The sequence below is a fragment of the Ambystoma mexicanum genome, chromosome 13 (assembly GCF_040938575.1).
Source record: "Ambystoma mexicanum isolate Mex_15411 chromosome 13, UKY_AmexF1_1, whole genome shotgun sequence".
Lineage (NCBI taxonomy): Eukaryota > Metazoa > Chordata > Amphibia > Caudata > Ambystomatidae > Ambystoma > Ambystoma mexicanum.
In genome coordinates this window covers 527,216,558-527,237,231 of record NC_090938.1, presented here as the reverse complement: position 1 = coordinate 527,237,231, position 20,674 = coordinate 527,216,558, and the positions used below count along the sequence as shown (strand labels likewise).

The window sequence follows — 20,674 nt, the reverse complement described above, 5'->3', positions numbered from 1 at the left end:
AAGTTTTGGATAGGTTGATATGGTATGTGAGATCGCTTTTCCTAGAAATCCATTAGCACTGATAATGAAATCTTTGAGTTGTGTGAGACATCTTGAATATCTGATGTTGTGTTGGATTAATAAAGTCCTCTTGGTTGCTGTCAGACTAATATTGCGTGTCTGGAAGACTAGGAAAAAGCCATGTGTGGCAGATTGGTTAGTAAAGGTGCAAATTCTTTCATGTTTTGAGAAATTGAAATTGGGTAGATTACACAAAGAAGAGGTCTACAATGAACAATGGAGTAAATTCAATGAGTGTTATGCCTGATGCTCTGTCAGAATGTGTTTTCTTTATCTTTTGTTTATTTTTCTTTGGGCGGTGGGTGGTGGGAGGGGAGGGCTGATGCTTGTGGTGTCTTTGATGTTGTATTTTTGTTAGTAAGGTGAAAAAGTGGTCTTTAGGATAATTCATTAGTAGTGAATTGGCAATTAAGGACTATATTTTTTTTGGCTTGCTGTTCTTTTTTCACTGTATTTGACTTAATATAGTTACTGCATTTTGTTCTTTGTTATGCTCTGATTGTTCAACTTATGATTGTCTTTTCTGAACTGTAATTATTTTGTTGACCTAAATAGAGTTTTAAAAAAATAAATCTGCCATGAAGGTGCTTAAATGCTCCTCAAACTGTATATGCAGAGTAGGTTCTATTGTATTGGTGTGACAGTGGTTTTACTAGTGGTTGTTTTGGTGGATCCAGATTTAAAGCACACGTTTGAGTCCTGTACAATATGGTTCTAGGGTGTAGTGAATCATATTTGTGCTTGTAATTCTTTAAAGAAATAGATGGTTCAAGACCCACAATTGATGTGCTGTTTAGTAAGAGTGTTCATTGAAGGATTAAATGCAGCCTCGGGATCCTTCAATGGGATCTCCATGTCACAGAGAAGCATCCTGGTTTAATCCAGGTAGCTGGGTGACACTTGACAGCGTGCCGAAGACGTGCTTTGTGCACGTCCCTTCGTTATGATCAGCTCTTTATATAGTCCAGCTCCAGGTGATCCAAAAAGGAGGAATGGCGACTCACAGGGTTTAACCCCACAGCCACCACAAAGTTCCCTGCCACTAGCTTAGCTCTACACTAGCAATAAAACGTAACGTAATGATGATTTTCACCTTATTCATACCGGGCCGGTCTTTTACATTGGAGAGAAGCTAAACTGTGTCTAGCCATTCTTGTTTTAAAATAAAACTAAGGTAATTGCTATTTTGGATACACTGATGCAATAGTGCTGGCGTAAAAAAAACAGTCTTAAAAGAGCAGAGCATTTGCTCTGTCCAAGTAGGGCCTCTGCCATAATAAAGAAACCGCAAATGTGCTATTGTATTTTTGAAAGCTTTCTAGTCAATCTCCTGAATCAAGGGTGGTGCTCTTAGGGTTAGAAGAATAATGAAGATAATTGGAGAATTGTGATTACACATAAGTAAGCATTTCTGGTGGGAACCTTTTCATGAGGTAGATTGGCTGCCTGGGCATTACTGAAACAGAATGACCACTGACTTCATAGAAAGCTGAGACACCAACGAATATCTGCCTAAACAGAGTGCATTATTCTGAACATTATCCCTCGAGCAACGATGGTGAACAGTAAAGCTCCCTTCCAGTCCCGATAATAGTGTTGCTGCTTATGTGTCCATTAAAGTGGTGCTTAAACCTTCACTTAAGGATACCACTTCACTGTGTATTACATTTCAAGCCAAGTAACAAAGTGCAGCGCTATATCTACAGTTTTATGGGAAGCGTCCGAATATCTTGTACCAAAAACAAGGCCAAGGGAGTCCATAACACTACAGAGATGAGTGAGTGTATGAGCTACCTTTGTTGACAAAAATGGCATTGCAAGATTTACCTCTTTCGTGAAACCCTTTCCGTCTAGTGCAGTGGAGCTTGATTTAATATAGAGACTGCCTGAAAGCAATCGTTTATACTAGGGACGGGGTTGCTGGGAATAAGAGCGTATGGAAATTATAGACATTTTAAAAGCTATTGCGCAAACAATGGTGAGGTACAGGGGTAGTATACTGCAATTACCTACTGTTGCACAATTATCACTGGGAAGCTGTATTCAAAAGACCTTTATGGGCATTCTTGTTTTATTATGCCAGGGGGATTTCCCCTAGCAGTGCAGGCCGAATTGCTCCCTTTGGGGTGAGTCAAGATTGAGTTGCATATAATTGGCCTTGTGTAATAACACAGATGCGTTAAAGATTGATGGAAGGGCATGATATCCTAAGGATGTACCAGCGGTTAAACGGTATTGTGTCAAGTTTGTCTGTCCATTTTGTGATTTGGGCAGTTATCAACAGAATAGAATGGCAAAAACTGTTATGTTAGAAATTGGAACAATATTGTGAGCAACAGCTAATGTTCAGAGATAACAAGCTACACGCATTCAGCGTGTAAGGGAAGTATGCTGTCAGTAGCCAGTAGAAGGGAGGGAGGAGCAGTGCGGTTTTAGTGGGAAATAAAGGGACAACACTGGTTGATGAATTTGTTTTGTAAGTCACTAAGGTACGTTGACTTGCTTTTCCTTACTCATGCTGTTCTCCTTATAGTTACAGAAATTCTCCAGCCAAGTGACACAGTAGATAACAGTCAAGTCACTAGCGACTCGGAAACTGAGGTTTTTTGTGATTCACTGGACCAGCTGGAGCTTGACCAAGTAAGTCAACTTTGGAAAGAGCATGCTTGACTTCATTGGTGAAGGCTTCATAAGTTGTTTAATTTCTGTGATCAGATAGAGCTATTTGGTACAATACATAAAAAGTAAAGGAGAAATACTCCAGTTGTGGATTTGAAATAATCAAAATGTGTCTCTCCTTCCAGTCCATTGAATTTATAGAGTCTTTTCTTAAGTCATTTGCCCCAAAGCCTGAGTAAAAAAAAAGTATTTATTTGGAATGTGTGGTGATGCAGGCATGTGACCCGTCTTCGTGTACCTTCCCTGAGCCTCATCAATCCAAAAGCAGAGCAGCTCTGCCATAGCTACAATAATTTGTATTCCCTGTAGTATCCCGGTGTTAGTGGAAAGTAAATTGTGGTTCTTCTGTTGAAGATTTATTATCGCAGCTTTCAGAAGTAAGTGAACATTTCCCTTTCTAAATGTTCAGAGTTGGTACTGTATTCTTATTAGCACCTGGGTGAGAGTGTCTGGCCAATCAGGTGGCCGGTAAAGCAGGGAGAATACATCAATGATCATCCCCATTCTTTCGCCCACCTCAGTGCCTACCCGCTCTCTCCCCCATTTTTTTGTTCATCCCCCATGGCCCGTCCACTATCACACCCCCATCTGCCTTTCCTTATTTCTCATCCATGCCGACACGAGATCACACAACCCCTCTCCCCTGCCCACCCACCCATTTACTCCAACTTCACTCCTTCAAGATGACCTTCATGGAAAATCCCTTTTCTATTTTCCACAGTAGCCATCTTTGCTTTGCTTTGCTTTCTTCTAAGGAAGCGGGGGCAAGTATAATATGCACAGTGCCTGTTTGCCTTCAAAATATTATTTGGATTTTGGGATTTCGTACAATAGTGGTTCTCCCTTCGGGTGCTAGGATTACCAGAGAGTTAGATGAGCTCACTCTGGAACAGGCCATGTAAAACTGCCGGTTGCCAGACATTTCGTCGAAAAAAATTGGTCGACCAGACAAATGGTCGAACCAATTTGGTCGAAAACCAAATGGTCGAAATGTTTTTATTTTTTATTTTAACCCTTTTTTTTTTTTTTTTTTGGGGGGGTCCCCCCCCCCCAACCCACTTTTTTTCTCTAAAAACCCCTTTTTTAACTAAACGAAAACCCGAAAAATAAATATATAAATAAAACAAGCCTTTAAGGGTAACTGAAGTCTTTTCAAAATCAAACGGATATTCTGAAGGTATAAGAGCTATTCGTGGTATGAACACGTACTCCCGCTGGCCAGAACCGGTTAGCACCGTAGCCTCCATCTGTGGAGAGCTTTCACTCGCAATCTGGTGCCATTACACAGCTTAGGTGGGTTGAGGATCTGCAATAATATCACAGGCGCTCCCACTTTGAGAAAAAGTCTGTGTCCAGGAATATCGGGAGAATTTCAAGTGTTCAAGAATTCAACAGGGTTGTGGACTGCGTCATCACTTTGAACAACTGAGTTTACAGATTTGTACTCGATTTGGACTCCTCTGAAAAGAATTACTAAGTATCTTATTGATTATGGCAGCCATGCTGTTCTTTGGTGTTAAAATGGCATGCTCACATAACCATTCTGTAGATTTCTCCATTAGATTTTTCATGTTTTGGATGTGAGGTCTGCTAAGGAATTGACTGTGCCTAAGTCGGAAGGGATGACAATTCTGCTCTCAAATACAGTATTCTCTCTGTTTACAATTTTAAGAAGCAGTTCGGAAACTAACTTTATAATGAAGAATTAAAATGTGAATTTTTACTTTTCTAACATCTTTGTGAGATATAGGTATCCTTCAAAAGAAATGCACCCCCTTTTTCCACCTCTTTTAACTGGATTTTTGGAAAATGGTAAAGCATGTGTTTCGAAGGCATTGTGTCCACTGACGTATTCCACATCTATGACAGGTAATCACCACAGCTGTGCTGCTTCGGAAATTTTCGGCGTCTCCGTCCTGCGTCGATGACGTCGATACGCTCCCTCGAGGGCCTCCGTCGAGCCGACGTCACCGGATGTTAAAAGTAGGACGCACGACGCCTGTAGCCTCCGTTCCATTTTTGCTGCAAACGTGTTCGCTTCAGAGATCTCGGCGCGCCTCGGTTCTTCTGATTTTCTATCTGTTCTTCGAACTTGGTTGTTTGTGAAGATGTCATGTCTCTGTCTTCTTCTACCCCGCGGTCGGGATTCAAGAAGTGTCGGGACTGCGGTTCCAAGATGTCGCTTACGGACCTGCACAACGTCTGCCTCTGGTGCCTCGGCAAGGACCACGCCACTGATGACTGTGACGATTGCCAGTCTTTGACGTCCAAGGCCTTGCGGAAGATGAAGCTATCTGTAGGTAGGGTTTCCAAACCCCAAAAGTAGAAATCCGCTGGGCTTTCGAGGGGCGATTTTCTGCGTCGGCGTAAATCCACGGGGGGTCTCAGTCCCGGAGTGGTTCCCGCCATTCCTCTGCCTCTTCGAGGCACTCGCGGAATCGCCTTCACCAGTCGCCTTGCCCGTCATCGTCCGAGGACTCCGCCAGACGGCAGGTAGCTTGTCCCAACAAGCATTCCTCTCCTGCGGAATGGGACATATTTCGTAAGGAGATGATGGCGATTTTCAAATCGCAGGGCTCCGTTCCGTCCGCGCCTTCGAGAGAAGCCGGCAGGGAACGCGCTAGGGCCATCGCTAGCACGCCTTCGGGCTTGGGCGGTCTGTGTGATCGTCGGGAGCCGTCGAGGTCCTGATCGGACAAGTTAGATCGCTCTAGCCATGCCTGTTCCATGTCCCGGTCCTCGACGCCCTCGAGACCGTTGGAGCCTGTGAGGTCTTCTAAGAAGACGTTGATGCCATCGGTGCCATGTCCGTCGAGGGACTCTCTCGAGGCTCTGCCTCCGAGGAAGTCATCAGCGCTGAGGCTGTCGAAGGACACGCTTGGGGCTCCGGCCTCGAGGCTTGTGTCGAGGTCGTCGGCGCCACGCTCAACGTCAACGCCGATTCCGTCGACGCATTTCGAGGCAGCGTTACCGGAGGTATCCCGTGCATCGGTGGAAACGCTGAGGAAGGCCCTGAAGAAGACAGTGAGGCCTGTATTTGAACCTTTTTCTGTGCCCTCATCCAGGGATTTATTCCAGCCTCTGGATTACATCTCTGAGGTGGATGAAGGGTCTGATGAAAGTTTTGTTCCTGATGAGGTTCCTGACGAACTATTGTCTGGTCATAGCCAGATGGAAGACCTGCGTCAGTCTTTGCACAACGCCAGTGGTCTGGACCCCTCTCCGGAGGTTGAGTTCGGTAGGCCTGAGCCTGGCACGAACGGCGAGTCTTCATACCGGCGTGTTATGTCGAGGGTGACAGAGTACTTGGGGTGGTCTGCGCCACCAGTGGATTTTCTGCAGGATGACCTGACGGATATCTTGGACCAAGGTCCACCAACTGACCCGGTACTGCCATTTCATATGTCCTTGCAAAGAAGGGTGGCGGCGGCTTGGACTGCTCCGGAGAGTCTCCCGGCAGTGGGTAAGTCGTTACCGAAAAGTACCATCCAGCATGTGGCGACCCCTGCTACTTGTCAGCGCACCCTACTCTGGAGAGTTTGGTGATGCAGGCGGCTACGGCCCCAGCAAAGCAGGCGTCGTACCCTACCATCCCTCCTGATAGGGACGACAAACGTTTTGACGGTTGGGCGAAGAAATTATTTTCTTCATGGGGTATGGCTTTGAAGGCAGCCAACTCCGTGTGTGCCTTAGCACGTTTCACTCACACTCTGTGGAATTGTTTCTTTGGTGGCTGAACATATTCCCGAAGGGGAGGAACGGGATGGCTTTCTTGCCCTTGTACAAGATGGTAAGGATGCCATGTGTGAATCCGTTCAATCGGGTCTGGACGTGGCAGACTGTGTCAGCCGGTCCATGGCGGCGAGCACCGTGATGCGCAGGTTTGCGTGGTTGTGGAAGTCGGGGTTTGTACCTGATGTACAAGCCCGGCTTCTCAACATGCCCTTTGATGGTGACATCTATTTGGTAGCAAGGCTGACGAGAGCCTTGAGAGGTTGCAGACCTCCAAAGGTGCAACGAAGTCATTGATCACTGCAGTACGTCAACCTCTACCTTTTCGTCCTAGGGGACAGCAATGGAGGGGGAGGTTCCTTTCGATACTACTCTACCTTTGGTAGATCGAGGGGAGCTGCCAGTCAAAGGGGCCAACATAGGAGTATCAGAGGTGGAAAACGGGGTTCTCGAGGTGCCAAGGCTGCTCGGGCAGTTGCCTCTTTGCCCTCAGACACTGCCGCTGCGCTTCAGCTCAGTCATGAGGCCATGTCCCATGGTTGGCCGGTTGGGGGAAGGCTGGCGCAGCATCTTGTAGAATGGCGTGCCATTACTTCAGATGTGTGGGTTTTGGAGATCAAAGCCCACGGCTACTGTCTTCCTTTCGGGCAGAGGCCTCACGACAATCCACTGGGGAAACTCTCTTTGAAGAGTCCGGATCCGCTCCTTGCGCAGGAAATAAAATCCCTGCTGGAGAAAGGCGCCATAGAACTGGTGCCTGTAGCGGAGAGGAACAAGGGATGGTATTCCCCATATTTTTTTATCCTGAAAAAGGATGGGTATTGAGACCCATCATGGACTTGCGTGGTTTGAACAAGCTCCTCAGGAAGGACAAGTTCAAGATGGTTACTCTCTCTCAAGTCCTCCAGGCCCTTCAACTTCAGGACTGGTTGGTGTCTCTCGACCACAAGGATGCTTATTTTCATGTGCCGATTCATCCCAAGCACAAGAAGTACCTGAGGTTCGCGGTTGGCGACTCGCACTTTCAGTTTCGGGTCCTGCCGTTCAGATTGACCTCCGCCCCGACGGTCTTCACCAAGCTCATGGTGGTGGTGGCAGCGTATCTCAGGAAGGGGGGGGGGATTCACGTCTACCCCTACCTGGACGATTGGTTGATCAGGGCACGCTCTCCCGAGCTAGTCCTTGATCATCTTTCAGTCACCAGCCACTCCTTTCCCAAGCTGGGCTTCTCCCTCAACTTAAAGAAGTCCCACTTGACACCTACCCAGCGGCTCCAGTACATCGGAGCAGTGCTCGACACATCCCTGGGGCAGTGTTCGACTCCCCAGGTGACGGCTCATCACATTCTGCAGATGGTGCACAAGTTTCAACATGCCCAGAGTTTCCCGATGTTCGAGTTCTTGAGGTTGCTCGGCCTCATGGCATCCTGCATTCTCCTGGTGCCAGAGGCCAGGCTGCGGATGAGATCTCTGCAGTGGGCTCTCAAGATGCAGTGGACGCAGTCCTCCGGCAGGAAGTCGGATCCCGTTCAGGTGCCGCCCTTGGTTGCCCAGGATCTTCTGTGGTGGGGCCGTAGAAGGCAATCTGTGCAGAGAGGCGATGCAGCTCTGGTTCTGGGCCATCCAGCAGGGAATTTCGATCTTGGCGGTTCATCTGGCCGGAGACGAAAACGAGACGGCGGACGCTCTGAGCAGGCAGTGCGGAAACAGAGAAATTGACATGAGGCCGGGAAGCCCAAAAGGAAACACACCAACACAGGTTACAAAGGACATACAAAGCGCTTTATTTCAAAGTTACAAAGTTACCAGAGTCAATTGACATGCGAATAGCTATTCGGCTCTCTGACTAACACACGAACCTTCAACGGTAGGTTCGCACTGAAAGTGGGAGAGACCGATCATCGGGATGCTTGGGTTTTTATACATTTAGTACTGCATTGGCCAGCCCTCTTACAAGTTAACCATTTCTGGAACCATGGCTAGGGTTCGTAGCCAGGTCGAACACACAATTTCCATACATTAGATCAGTTCCGCTGATACGGTTACATATTTACACATAGGTTAAACAGAGGACAGGGTCTTAGTTCATGACCCTAACAAGTAGCCTACAGACATATTATTCATTCACGTGTGCGGAGGTCACCATGGCCGAAGTCTTACTCGAAATGTCGTTCGGCCTCCATTTTGTGTTTCAGGGTGACTTCCACACTGCAAGAGTACCTAAAATGGCGGCTAGATCCAAGATGGCGGTTTACATGTTACATTAAGGTCAAGACCTTGCCGCGGAACCTATGTACATAGTATCCTTTAGACAGCTTGGCGTAGGCCAACATACATTTAAACGATGCGATTGGGGTCATAATATTATATCGATTTCCACAGACCCTCCTTTTGGCCTATGCCAAGTGCTAAAACATTATTTCCTAATGCTTTTGAAAATACTTGAAGGCATTAGCATCCATAGGTTCCGCATCATTGTCTGAAATGTCAATAGCCATAAAGTTGTTCATAAGAACTTCTTGCAACATGAATTCTTTAGATGCTGTCTTCGGGGTATATATTCTACGCCCTATTGCGCTCATAACTTGGGCACAACATCCCCCTATCATTCCGCATATACTCGGGAGGCATTGAAAACAGCAGCAAAGGAATAACAGAGTCCCTAAAATACCTAAAATAACAGAAAGCACCTTCCACCCCCAAGATCGTAGAGAATCCCAAAACCAAGTACTAAGGCTCCAGTCTCCTACAGGGATATGGACTTCAGAACTAAGAGTGTGTAAATTCTGAATTGCTTTGAATATTGTTGGTGAAGAATCTGGTACAAAAACACAGCAAGCGGACCCCACTAATTTACATACTCCACCTCGTTCAGCTAAAATGACATCTAATGCCATTCGATTTTGAAGTGCTACCAATCTTATCGCCTTTTGCTCTAAGGTCATATTGTAAAGTATGTCCGTGGTCCGGTTGATTGTTTTCTCCAACACCCTCGCTAATCCCCTGATGTTTTCTGAATTTGCTATTTGTCCCCAGAAGGGAACTACTGATTTGGCTATATCCCCGAACACTTGTCCAGGGGTATCTCCATCATTATCCCGTCGCTGCGAGCCTTAGATACCTCTAAGGTACTGGCTATAAATACGCCTGGTAATGATATCCCTAAATAACAAGTCCCCTGCCAATCCTTGGGCAACCAGGGAAAAGCTAAACTACCACACACAAAATAAACCGGTCCCCCTACATACAAAGGCCTATTTTCCCCAGTCAAATTTACAATATTTATACAAGGCTCGAAATCTCCCATTGGCCTAGTGCCGTTTCTTTGTACACAGAAAGGGACAGAATCAGGACTGTGATTTACAGAATAAGAAGGAGGCATCTTGAAAGAAACTAGATTTTGAAAAGGAAAAGAAAGTTTATCAGACGGCCTAATAGAAGCGATATTAGGTCTACTCCTATTTGCGAAAAGCGAGCATCCCAGGGGAGTCAATTCACGTTTTTCAAATTCATTCAAATTAGTCCCATCGAAGTTCCCTGAGATGCTATCATTCCATCGGCCAAAAAAGAGTGCTCTAAGAGAGGCATAGCAAGAGGTTGTTAAAGGTAAGGGATGTACATACCATCCCAGTCCCTTGTTCCCATGTTGTGGTAAGTGAGTGCAGACCCAACAATTACTCCTATTAAAAATAGCATGCGTAGCATTCATCACTATCATCAAAGTGTTATTATAATATTTCTGTCTATGTCGAGAGTCCCTAGGGGACAGAGTGTGAAGGTGTACAGAGGGAGTCAAAACAGTTGGTACAATTTTGGTCGGTAACAGAGGCTTCAAAGGATACATTTCTTCAAAGTACCAAAGTCCCACGGCAGCAGTTGCAAAACTAACAATAATCAAAACGAGAACACAACAGTACGTTTTCGGGGCCCAGGCACATTGTCCATTGTTCGAATTGGTCACCTCCTTATCTAATAGTTCAATACGAGGAGCAGCGGTGAAGGCGGCAGGCATCATGGTTATCCCGATCGACGGCCCCAATGTTCGTTGCTGGCGGCACTTCGGCCGCGCGACTTCTTAGTCCTTCCCAACCCTGGCCAACAGAACCCCCCCCCCTTTTCTTTGTTCCAAAAAAAAGGGAAGACGATAGTATTTCAATCACTCCTTTTTCTTCCAGATGCACGATACTCGTGCGGCGATTTTATTTGCGTGGTCGAAGGTTGTACCGGATGGTACCCAAGTTTGTTGAATCCAAAAGCAAAGTATCGTCGCTCCCTGAGGGGAGCGTCGTATCAGTAGCGACGGAAGTCGCAGAGCTCGAAACAAGGTTTTCCGGAAGTGATTGATCAAGGGAGTGCGGAGACAAAATGGACGGCTCCCCGAGCTCCTCAGGCTCAGAGAACTTCTCCGACGCACTCACAACGCTGCCTGCTACTCCGAGATCAGAGAGTGTAGCACCAGCGAGGGGTTCTGTTTCTTCTGTAACGTGTGGCGTCGGGTGAGGGATCTTCTTGATATGTGTTGCATGTATCCAGTTCTTCTTTCCTGCCACCCGCACTGCCGTCCTGGTGACCAATAAAACCTGGTAGGGTCCCCGCCAGCGAGGCGCGAGACAGGAAGACCTTTCGTAGGCCTTCACCAGGACCCAGCTGCCGGGCAATATATCGTGTCCTGGGCCCGTAAACCGTACAGGTAAGTCAGCGTTCACCTGGTGGTAAATGAAATACAGATTTTTAGTCAACTGATTACAATAGTCTATGAGCAATACATTCTCCACATCCCTCAGGGCTTTAGGTTTAGGGAGACCCCAAATATTAGCAGGCCTTCCCATTACTACCTCGAATGGAGAGAGCCCAGTTCTAGTCTGGGGTGTGGTGCGCATAGCTAACAACACAATAGGTAAAGCATCTGGCCATTTTAATTTAGTGTCGGCACATGTTTTTGCAAGTTTGTTTTTCAAAATACCGTTGTGTCTTTCTACCAACCCCGCACTTTGAGGGTGCCTAGCTGAATGAAAACGTTTCTCTATCCCTAAAGCAACACATATTTGCAACATTACGACTGCGATGAAGTGGGGGCCGTTGTCCGACCAAATTATCCTCGGGAGCCCAAATCGAGGAAAATAGTCTTTTACCAAAATCTTTGCGGTGGTCATGGCGGTAGCATCTTTGACGGGGAAAGCCTCGACCCATTTGCTAAAAGCACAAATGATAACAAGAACATATTTCAAGTTATTACATCGCTCCATTTCAATAAAATCAAGGTGAATGGTTTCAAAGGGGACAGAGGGGGGCCCGAAACTTCCCCTTGGAGTCACTGTCCCTTTACCCACATTGTGCTGCAGGCAAATCATACAATTCTTGACGTGTCTTTTTGCAGTTTCCAAAATTTTATCATTCACCCAAACCTGCTGTAATATCTTCGCAATTTGCTGGGCACACACATGTGTTGGACCGTGTGCCATCGTGACCATTGCTAATACATAAGAATCAGGAAGCAACCATTTCCCGTCAGATGCGTCCACCCAACACCCTTCGTCATCCAATTTCCCCATGCCTTCAGCCCATTTCCTAGATTCTTCAACAGAGGCATCAGTCTGAATATCTCGCACAGACCCAATGCCTTCATCTATTATACAACCATCTCTCACTTCCCTCGAGGTGTACATGTCTGTGCTAAGGTCTGTAGCTGTTTGTCTAGCTATCAAATCTGCAAAAGCATTTCCTCTTCCCACATTATCTATGACCTTGCGATGTGCTGCACATTTCATGATTGCTAATTGTTCAGGGAGTGAGAGCGCTAAAAGTAGTTGTACTATTAAGGGACCATGCTGAATCTTGGTCCCGTGTGAGGTCAGAAACCCTCTTTCCGACCACAGTTTTCCGAAATTGTGAGCCACCCCAAAGGCGTACTGACTATCCGTATAAATGTTAACTCTATGCCCTTGGGAGAGCTCACAAGCGCGGGTCAACGCTATAATCTCTGCGGCCTGCGCGGAGTTATGCGGAATCCTTTTAGTTTCTACGATCTTGTTCAAAGTAGTAACTGCATAAGCAGCTGTAGACGTGCCATTCGGAAGTTTAAAACAGGAGCCATCACAAAACAGCTCCCCTTCCGCATTCTCCAAAGGAGTATCTGAGAGGTCTATTCTGCCCTTTGTTTCTTGTTCGGTGGCATACAGGCAGTCATGTGATCCGTCATCGCCGCAAGCAGTAGTTTGCGGGAGAGGTAAAAGTTCAGCCGGATTGAGAACACAACACCTTTTAATTTGGATATGAGGAGCAAATAGAACTAATTCGTACCTGGTCAACCGGGCAGAAGTAAGGTGTTGTGTTTGAGTTTTATTCAATAGAATATCGACAGAGTGAGGTACCATCAAAATTAAATCGTGGCCTAGGACCATCCCCTCACTCTGTTTAACAGACGCAGCGGCAGCAGCAACAGCGCGCAGACATCGCGGCAAAGCGCATGCAACAGGATCGAGGGCGGAGGAATAATAGCCGCACGGCCTATTCTTCCCTCCATGTTCCTGTGTTAACACAGACAAAGCACATCCATTACATTCATGCACAAACAACACAAAGGCCTTATCGTAATTTGGTGTACCCAGAACCGGTGCTGAACACAGCGCGGCTTTGAGAAGCTCAAATGATCGTTGATGTTCCGATTCCCATGGCAATGGCAGAGAAATGCCCTTCTTCGTCAAAGCCAACATCGGTTTTACCACTAGGGCAAAGTTCGGGATCCACAGTCTACAGTAGGACGCCATCCCTATCAGGGCTCTGACTTCCTTCTGTGTTTTTGGGACAGACATGCCAGAAATGTGTTTTATTCGTTCAGGTGTCAATCTTCTCCCCTCCTTTGACAGGAGGTAGCCTAGATAGGCAACCTCCTGACAACAATATTGAAATTTCTTAAGTGAAGCTTTGTGACCATTTTCAGCTAAATGAACAAGCAACAATATAGTGCCTTCTTTACAAGCTTTCTCAGAGTCTGCAGCCAGGAGCAAATCGTCTACATATTGAAGCAGCGTGCAAGTAGATGGTAATTCAAGGGTGTCGAGCTGCTCTTTTAAGGCTCTACTATAGATACTAGGACTTTCAGTATACCCTTGAGGTGCCCTTGTGAATGTAAACGAGCATCCCCCCAAGGTGAACGCAAACAAATACCTGCTCTCCTCATGTATCGGAATACTAAAGAAGGCGTTTTTTAAATCTACGACACTAAAGTGTGTAGCCGTAGCAGGGATCATTGTTAAGATCGTTGTTACATCAGGCACGATTGGAAATTGTGGGGCTACCACCCGGTTAATAGCACGAAGATCTATTATAAACCGGTACGGAATTGCATTGTCGCCTTTCTTATATACTGGCAAGATCGGGCTATTACATAAGCTACCTGTAATCTCTTCGATCACTCCACGATGTACAAAATCGGAGACAATGCATTTCAGAGCGCGCTCTCCTTCAATTGAAATTTTATATTGCGGAATGTGCGGTAGCTTAACCCCATGTTTCAATATTATCTTAACAGGATCAACGTGCAATATCCCGACATCATTATCGTCTATTGCCCACAAACATTCTGGGACAACGTCAAATTCGGGAGGTAGAGGTCGGGTCAAGTATTGGGAGTTAAAGGGTTGCTGTGGTGAAACTGTTAATCTTATTCCGTCAGGGGAACAATGAATCACTGCATTCAGTTTCTTCAACAAATTCAACCCCAGCAAATGTTCTCCACAGTTTGAAGTAAGAAGAAAAGGGCACTGGTCTGTAAAAGGACCCAAAGAAACGGATACCGGCGCAGAAACCGGACAAACAGTTGGTATGCCAGAGAACCCTATAGAGACGTTTGTTTGCCCTGACAGTGGGATGTTTGGAACCCTCGAATGGTCGATGGAGCACTTTTGTGCTCCAGTATCGATCAAGAACTGATGTTTCCTATTCCCCACCAATAATTCAACATAGGGGCCCTTCTGAATAACGGGAATAGGTAAAGATTCCAAACGCTGCTTCGGGCAATCCTAGTAAGGCAGAACTTCATCAAAGGGAAGTTCCTCAGAAAGATAGGCGGCGGAAGGGTGATCAAATATATTTCTCGAGTCCATACTCGGAGTCTGATTTTCCCGTGAAAAAGGTTGCTGGGGATCTTGTAGGAGCTGACCCCTATCAGGGCCCCCTGCTCCGGGGCGGCCCCTTGGTCGCCTACCCATACCTCCAAATGTGCCTCCTGACCTCTGACGAAGGGCAGGGCACTGTGCTCGCCAGTGACCTTCCTGGCGGCAATAAGCACACTGATTAATATTTATAGAATTTGGAGGAGTATTTCCTCTTGGAATGTACTGACCTCTAGTCTGTGTCGTACCTCCTCTGGGGTTTCTGACAATTTGCTGCAACAATACTTTAGTCTTTAGGTCACCCCTTCTTTTTTCGATTTTCTCTTTTTCGTTCTTAACCCGATTCTCGTAATACTGAGCCATATGCAAGACCTCTGACTGAGATTTTGCCTGCCAAGCGCTCTCTGAGGACATAATTTGTGACTGGATATCGGGCAACAATCCACGCACAAATTTGTCCACAAACAACCTCTTCCCCGACTCTGTACCTAAATCCTGTCCACTGAAGTCGGAGAACACCTGTTCGAATCTATTAAAGAATTCAGTAGTACCTTCAGTTTTCCCTTAAACGCAGGCCGTAAGCTTGTCCCAAATAATCCTTTTTTCCGGGATTATAGTTTTTAATTTGGCAACTATTCTATCAGGTAAAGTGAGTATTACCTGGGGTGGTTTCTCACCAGCTAGTCGTTCCCCATCTATTCTAGTTAAGTTTACCCATGTATCCCCTAACCCCGGCACATCATCTATTGTTCGTACCTGTTTCCATACATCAACAGGTAAAAGCACTGGAAACAATAAATCCATGTCACTTAAGGTGAACACAGAAGACTGCAAAACGGATTCTATTTCTTTGTAAAACCCTGTCGGGTTCTTCCTGATATCAGGGACTGATTGTCTAATCGTGTTCACTTCCTGTCGAGAGAACGGGACGTGAACAAACTGCGATACGTAATGTGCAGGGATATCCATCGCGGCAGCACCAGTCGCCGCGTTGGCGGGGATTTCTACTTTTGGGACAAAGGTCGGAGGGACCTCTCTCATAGGCAACTGAGATATAGGGACCTCCGACCGCTTACTGAGCAATAGGGCCAAATCGAGCGCTAAAGCAGCTGTAGAAGTGTCGGGCGAAAAAGCTCTTTTACAAATACCCAATAACTCTATGGGGCAACCAACCTTCTTCCTTATACATTCCTCCTGTAAGTGCTGTACCATCACTTGGATTACCTTCCTTTGCATCTCTACCGTGCATTGACTATATGTGTCATACACCTCATCTGGCGGTATCGATGAATCCGAGATCCATCGAATCGCGTCTTTGGTACAAATTCGTACTTCCTCAGGTGCTGAACTTCGGCACGAAAGGAACCGTTTCTGTGCATACATCCTGTCGTCCTCATCATCCTCGTTTTGTAACCTTTCAAAATCCCTCCTAAACTCAAACAATCTGTCAACATGTCCATATACTTTCTGCTCTGTATCCCTTGAAAGTGCCAAGGCATTCAGATCTCTCACCCCTTGTGGGAGATCCGAAGTCTGCAATCTACCCCACATTACACCTAAATGAATCCCCAGTCCTTCAATAAAAACGTTTTTCTCGGGAAAATCGTGCAAATTAGATAATGTTGAAAGTACATCAGTTTGATCACCTTTTTCCATGCAATGTTTAGCCCAAGCAAATAGTTCCTGTTTCCTGCCCGCAGGAACAGTACTACGAGTCACAATTTTCGACCCTGCACCGAGATCTGATTTAGTGAACACGGGACTCCCCAGAATCGGAGGTGTAGGTGAACCTAACAAGGGTGCAGGGGAAAGAGGTAATGTAATAGACGAAATAGACAGAGGAGCGACAACCAAAGAACTAGGGGCAGTAGGCTGCGCAGGAGGAGTAGGAATAACGATAGGAGCAATAGCAGGAACGGGCAAGGTGCCCACAACGGGAGCATACGGAGGTGGCGCTGAAGAATCAGGCCTCCGTTCGTTTAATATTTTCTCAATAAACTCCTCGGAAACATGGAAATCTTTAGAGGGGTAAATTTTCTGGACCCCGAGCGAGAAAGCTCTATCCATCTTCTGGGTTTCATCTAATCGTTTTCCCTTGTCATACAACAATGCCTTTTCGGCATTCGTTTTATGACGTCGTGCATGTTTATCCCTACTTTTAAGCTGCTGTAATGCTTCCTTGTTCCAATTTTGTAACACATCAAAGGCTGCTGGCCTAGCCTTCTTTTTAAGCAAGATCGACTCTAAGTATTCAATACGGGGGATCTCAAAGCTACCATTGATTGGCCACTGAAATTCGGAGGCATTTCTGGTCTGTCTGTGCCAAATGTCATTAAATACAATACTACCAATGCCATACTTACAGTACATAGTACACGCCGGCGACCCCTCCTGTGGTGCCGGACGGCTAAATTCCAAAGATTGTCGATCGCTGCGGAACAGAACCCTAAAGCAGCTAGACAATTTCCCAGGCACTTCTCAAAAAATTGGTGTTACCTGGTCCAATAATTGTGTCTGCAGATACAATACGCCAAATTCAAATTGTCAGGGTTAAATTAAGAGCCGGGTCACGACTGCACCTGACCAAACCTAAGGAGGACCGTACGGTTTACAAAGGACTTCAACTAACAAATTTTACCTGCGTTCGGTGGTTTCGGCAAATCTGCCCGCCTCGGAATTGGACCCTCGTCAAGATGCCGTGTCAGACCGCACGACTATCGCCCAAGGATCGGATCGTGCAGCGCTGCCGAGGTATCGCGTCTCGATCGGTCGGGCCCGCAGAATCACACCGTCCGATCCCGATTCGATAGTCTGCGTCAACCTTCAATGATCCGGCATCAATCTTGAGGGTCCCTATTCGGGCGCCAACTGTGGAAACAGAGAAATTGACATGAGGCCGGGAAGCCCAAAAGGAAACACACCAACACAGGTTACAAAGGACATACAAAGCGCTTTATTTCAAAGTTACAAAGTTACCAGAGTCAATTGACATGCGAATAGCTATTCGGCTCTCTGACTAACACACGAACCTTCAACGGTAGGTTCGCACTGAAAGTGGGAGAGACCGATCATCGGGATGCTTGGGTTTTTATACATTTAGTACTGCATTGGCCAGCCCTCTTACAAGTTAACCATTTCTGGAACCATGGCTAGGGTTCGTAGCCAGGTCGAACACACAATTTCCATACATTAGATCAGTTCCGCTGATACGGTTACATATTTACACATAGGTTAAACAGAGGACAGGGTCTTAGTTCATGACCCTAACAAGTAGCCTACAGACATATTATTCATTCACGTGTGCGGAGGTCACCATGGCCGAAGTCTTACTCGAAATGTCGTTCGGCCTCCATTTTGTGATTCAGGGTGACTTCCACACTGCAAGAGTACCTAAAATGGCGGCTAGATCCAAGATGGCGGTTTACATGTTACATTAAGGTCAAGACCTTGCCGCGGAACCTATGTACATAGTACCCTTTAGACAGCTTGGCGTAGGCCAACATACATTTAAACGATGCGATTGGGGTCATAATATTATATCGATTTCCACAGCAGAGCACGGTCTCTCACGAGTGGGAGCTGGCTCAGGAAGTTCTCTTGGAGATCTTCGCCCTTTGGTGGACCCCGCAAGTGGATCTGTTCGCCACCAGTGTCAACCTGAAGTGCGAAAGATTCTGCTCGCAGGAATTTCCTCTAAGAGGAGCCGTAGGGAACACATTCGTAGTGGAGTGGTCCTTCCCACTGCTGTACACGGTTCCTCCAGTGCCCGTCATCCCGCAAGTGTTGCAGAGGGTACGGAGGTACAGTTCCCGAATGATCCTCATTGCTCCCTTCTCGACATGTCCATCTGCCCTCCACGCCGTCTTCTCTATCGAGACGATCTGCTCTCACGGGAGGGGGGGTCAGGTTCTCTATCCAGAGGTCAAGTCTCTCAACCTTCATGCTTGGTTTCTGAGAGTTTGAGATATAAGGATTGGGACCTCCCTGAAGACGTGATGGAGTAGTTGCTCTCGGCCAGAAGGCCCGCAACTAAGTCCCTGTACCGTTGCCATTGGAGAAGGTTCTGCGACTGGTGCAGGGTTAAGAATGTGGATCCTTTTTCATGTGACATTCCTGTGGTTCAGTCATTTTTGCTTTCGTTAGCCCACAAGGGCCTGCAAGTGGGTATCATTAAGGGTTACCTGGCGGCGCTGTCCATATTTAGGCGCTCGTCTGAGGGGTGTTCTTATTTTAAGATTCCTTTGATTTCTCAGTTTCTTAAAGGGCTCACTAATGTGTTTCCACCTTCACCTTTCCAGGTGCCTGGTTGGGATTTGAACTTAGTGTTAAAGTTCCTGATGGAAGCTTAGTTTGAGCCCTTAAATTCTTGTCCTTTGAGACTGTTGACCTTTAAAACTGTATTTTTAGTTGCGGTTACTTCCGCTCTGAGTGAGTGAGTTGCAGGCACTATCCGCTAACCCACCGTTCACAGTGTTCCATAAGGACAGGGTTGTCCTTAGGGTTCGTCCTTCTTTTCTTCCAAAAGTTGTGTCGGAATTTCATTTAAGCCAGAAGGTCATTCTTCCAGCGTTCTATCCTCCTCCGCATCCTGGTAAGGAAGAGGAGAGGCTCCATAGGTTGGATCCTAGGAGAGCTTTAAGTTTCTACATCTCGCGCATGTCCCGGGTCAGAGTGGACGATCAGCTCTTTGTAGGATACGCTGGAATGCGTTTGGGACAAGCTGTTACTAAGCAGACTTTGTCTAGACGGATTATCTAGATAATCTCTGAATGTTACCGTTTGGCGGGTAAGGACCCTCCGGTAGGCTTACGGGCCCATTCTACTAGGGGCATGGCTGCCTCTACTACTCTGCAGAGGGGTGTTCCCATTCGTAGCTTTTGTGAAGCAGCCACATGGGCCTCTGTCCATACTTTTGTAAAACACTACTCCCTGGATTCTATTCATGGGCAAGATTTGGCCTTTGGCAAGGCGGTCCTCTATTCTGCAATTTAATTGGGCATTCTAAAATTCTAAATTCTTTTCCCCCTCCATACGTTGGTACTGTTTGGGAGTCTGTCATAGATGTGCAATACGTCGGAGGACATAATCCCTTCGAAGAACAAGTTACTTTCTTACCTGGTAACGTTCTTTCGATGGGATGTTCCTCTGACGTATAACACATCACACCCTCCCGACCTGCCCCTCTACAGAATTTCTTATGCAATTGCAGCTTACGTTTCCACAAGGCTTTCTGTAGTTATACTGGCAGAAGATTGGTGCCACACGTTCTGGGGAAAAAACTACAACTGAGCCTATGGGCATCGTGCGTCCTACTTATAACTTCCGGTGACGTCGGCTCGACTGAGGCCCTCGAGGGACGTATCGACGTCATCGACGCAGGACGCAGATGCCGAAAATTTTCCGAAGCGGCACAGCTGTGGTGATTACCTGTCATTGATGTGGAATACGTCTGAGGAACATCCCATTGAAAGAACGTTACCAGGTAAGAAAGTAACTTGTTCTCTATTTTGGAGAAGAATCTAAATACCAATTTTTACGTCTGTAACATCTTTGGTTTTTAAAATATATATTTTTGCATTTGTTTATTTATAAATCAGCACACAGGTGAACATATACATTAACATTTGCTTGTAACCTCTCGATATGCATGTGAATTGACATTTCCCTTCTCCCACCCTTATTATCCCCAATTGGGTCTTGTCACCCAATCTCACTGGGCCAGGCAGAGAATGTTCGCTGGTTAAGTGGAGGGCTCTCGCGATTAAGCGTGGCTTATAAGTCAGGGCAGGGTAGTTCTGGTCATAGTCTAACAGCTGTCCCCAAATGTTCGTAAAACGATTGAGCAGGTCCGCTTTGGCTACCGTGACCTTTTCGGCTATTAGTATGTCCCAAATTTTAACCCACCAGAGGGTCATCAGGGGGCCTTCTGCGGATTTCCAGGTGCGTGCCACCATGATTATGGCCGCCAACAGGAGTTGGGTTATTAATGGTAAGAGTCTGGGATCGGGATCCCCAGGAGGACGTGCTCGGGGGACAGGTTATTGTCACTTGGGTAATACCCTTTATTGCGGCAGGGCATTGGGACCAGAA

The 20,674-nt window shown here is 46.5% G+C and overlaps 1 protein-coding gene across 3 annotated transcripts in view; it reads left to right on the top strand.

Annotated features, from left to right (window-relative positions):
- The window catches only part of ACBD4 (acyl-CoA binding domain containing 4), a 1,158,671-nt gene that overhangs the window by 504,355 nt on the left and 633,642 nt on the right, over window positions 1–20,674 (top strand). For all 3 annotated transcript variants that reach the window (XM_069634234.1, XM_069634235.1, XM_069634236.1), the window contains one exon: window positions 2,594–2,700. In XM_069634234.1, the coding sequence (XP_069490335.1) occupies window positions 2,594–2,700 (107 nt within the window). The remainder of the gene's footprint in view (window positions 1–2,593; window positions 2,701–20,674) is intronic.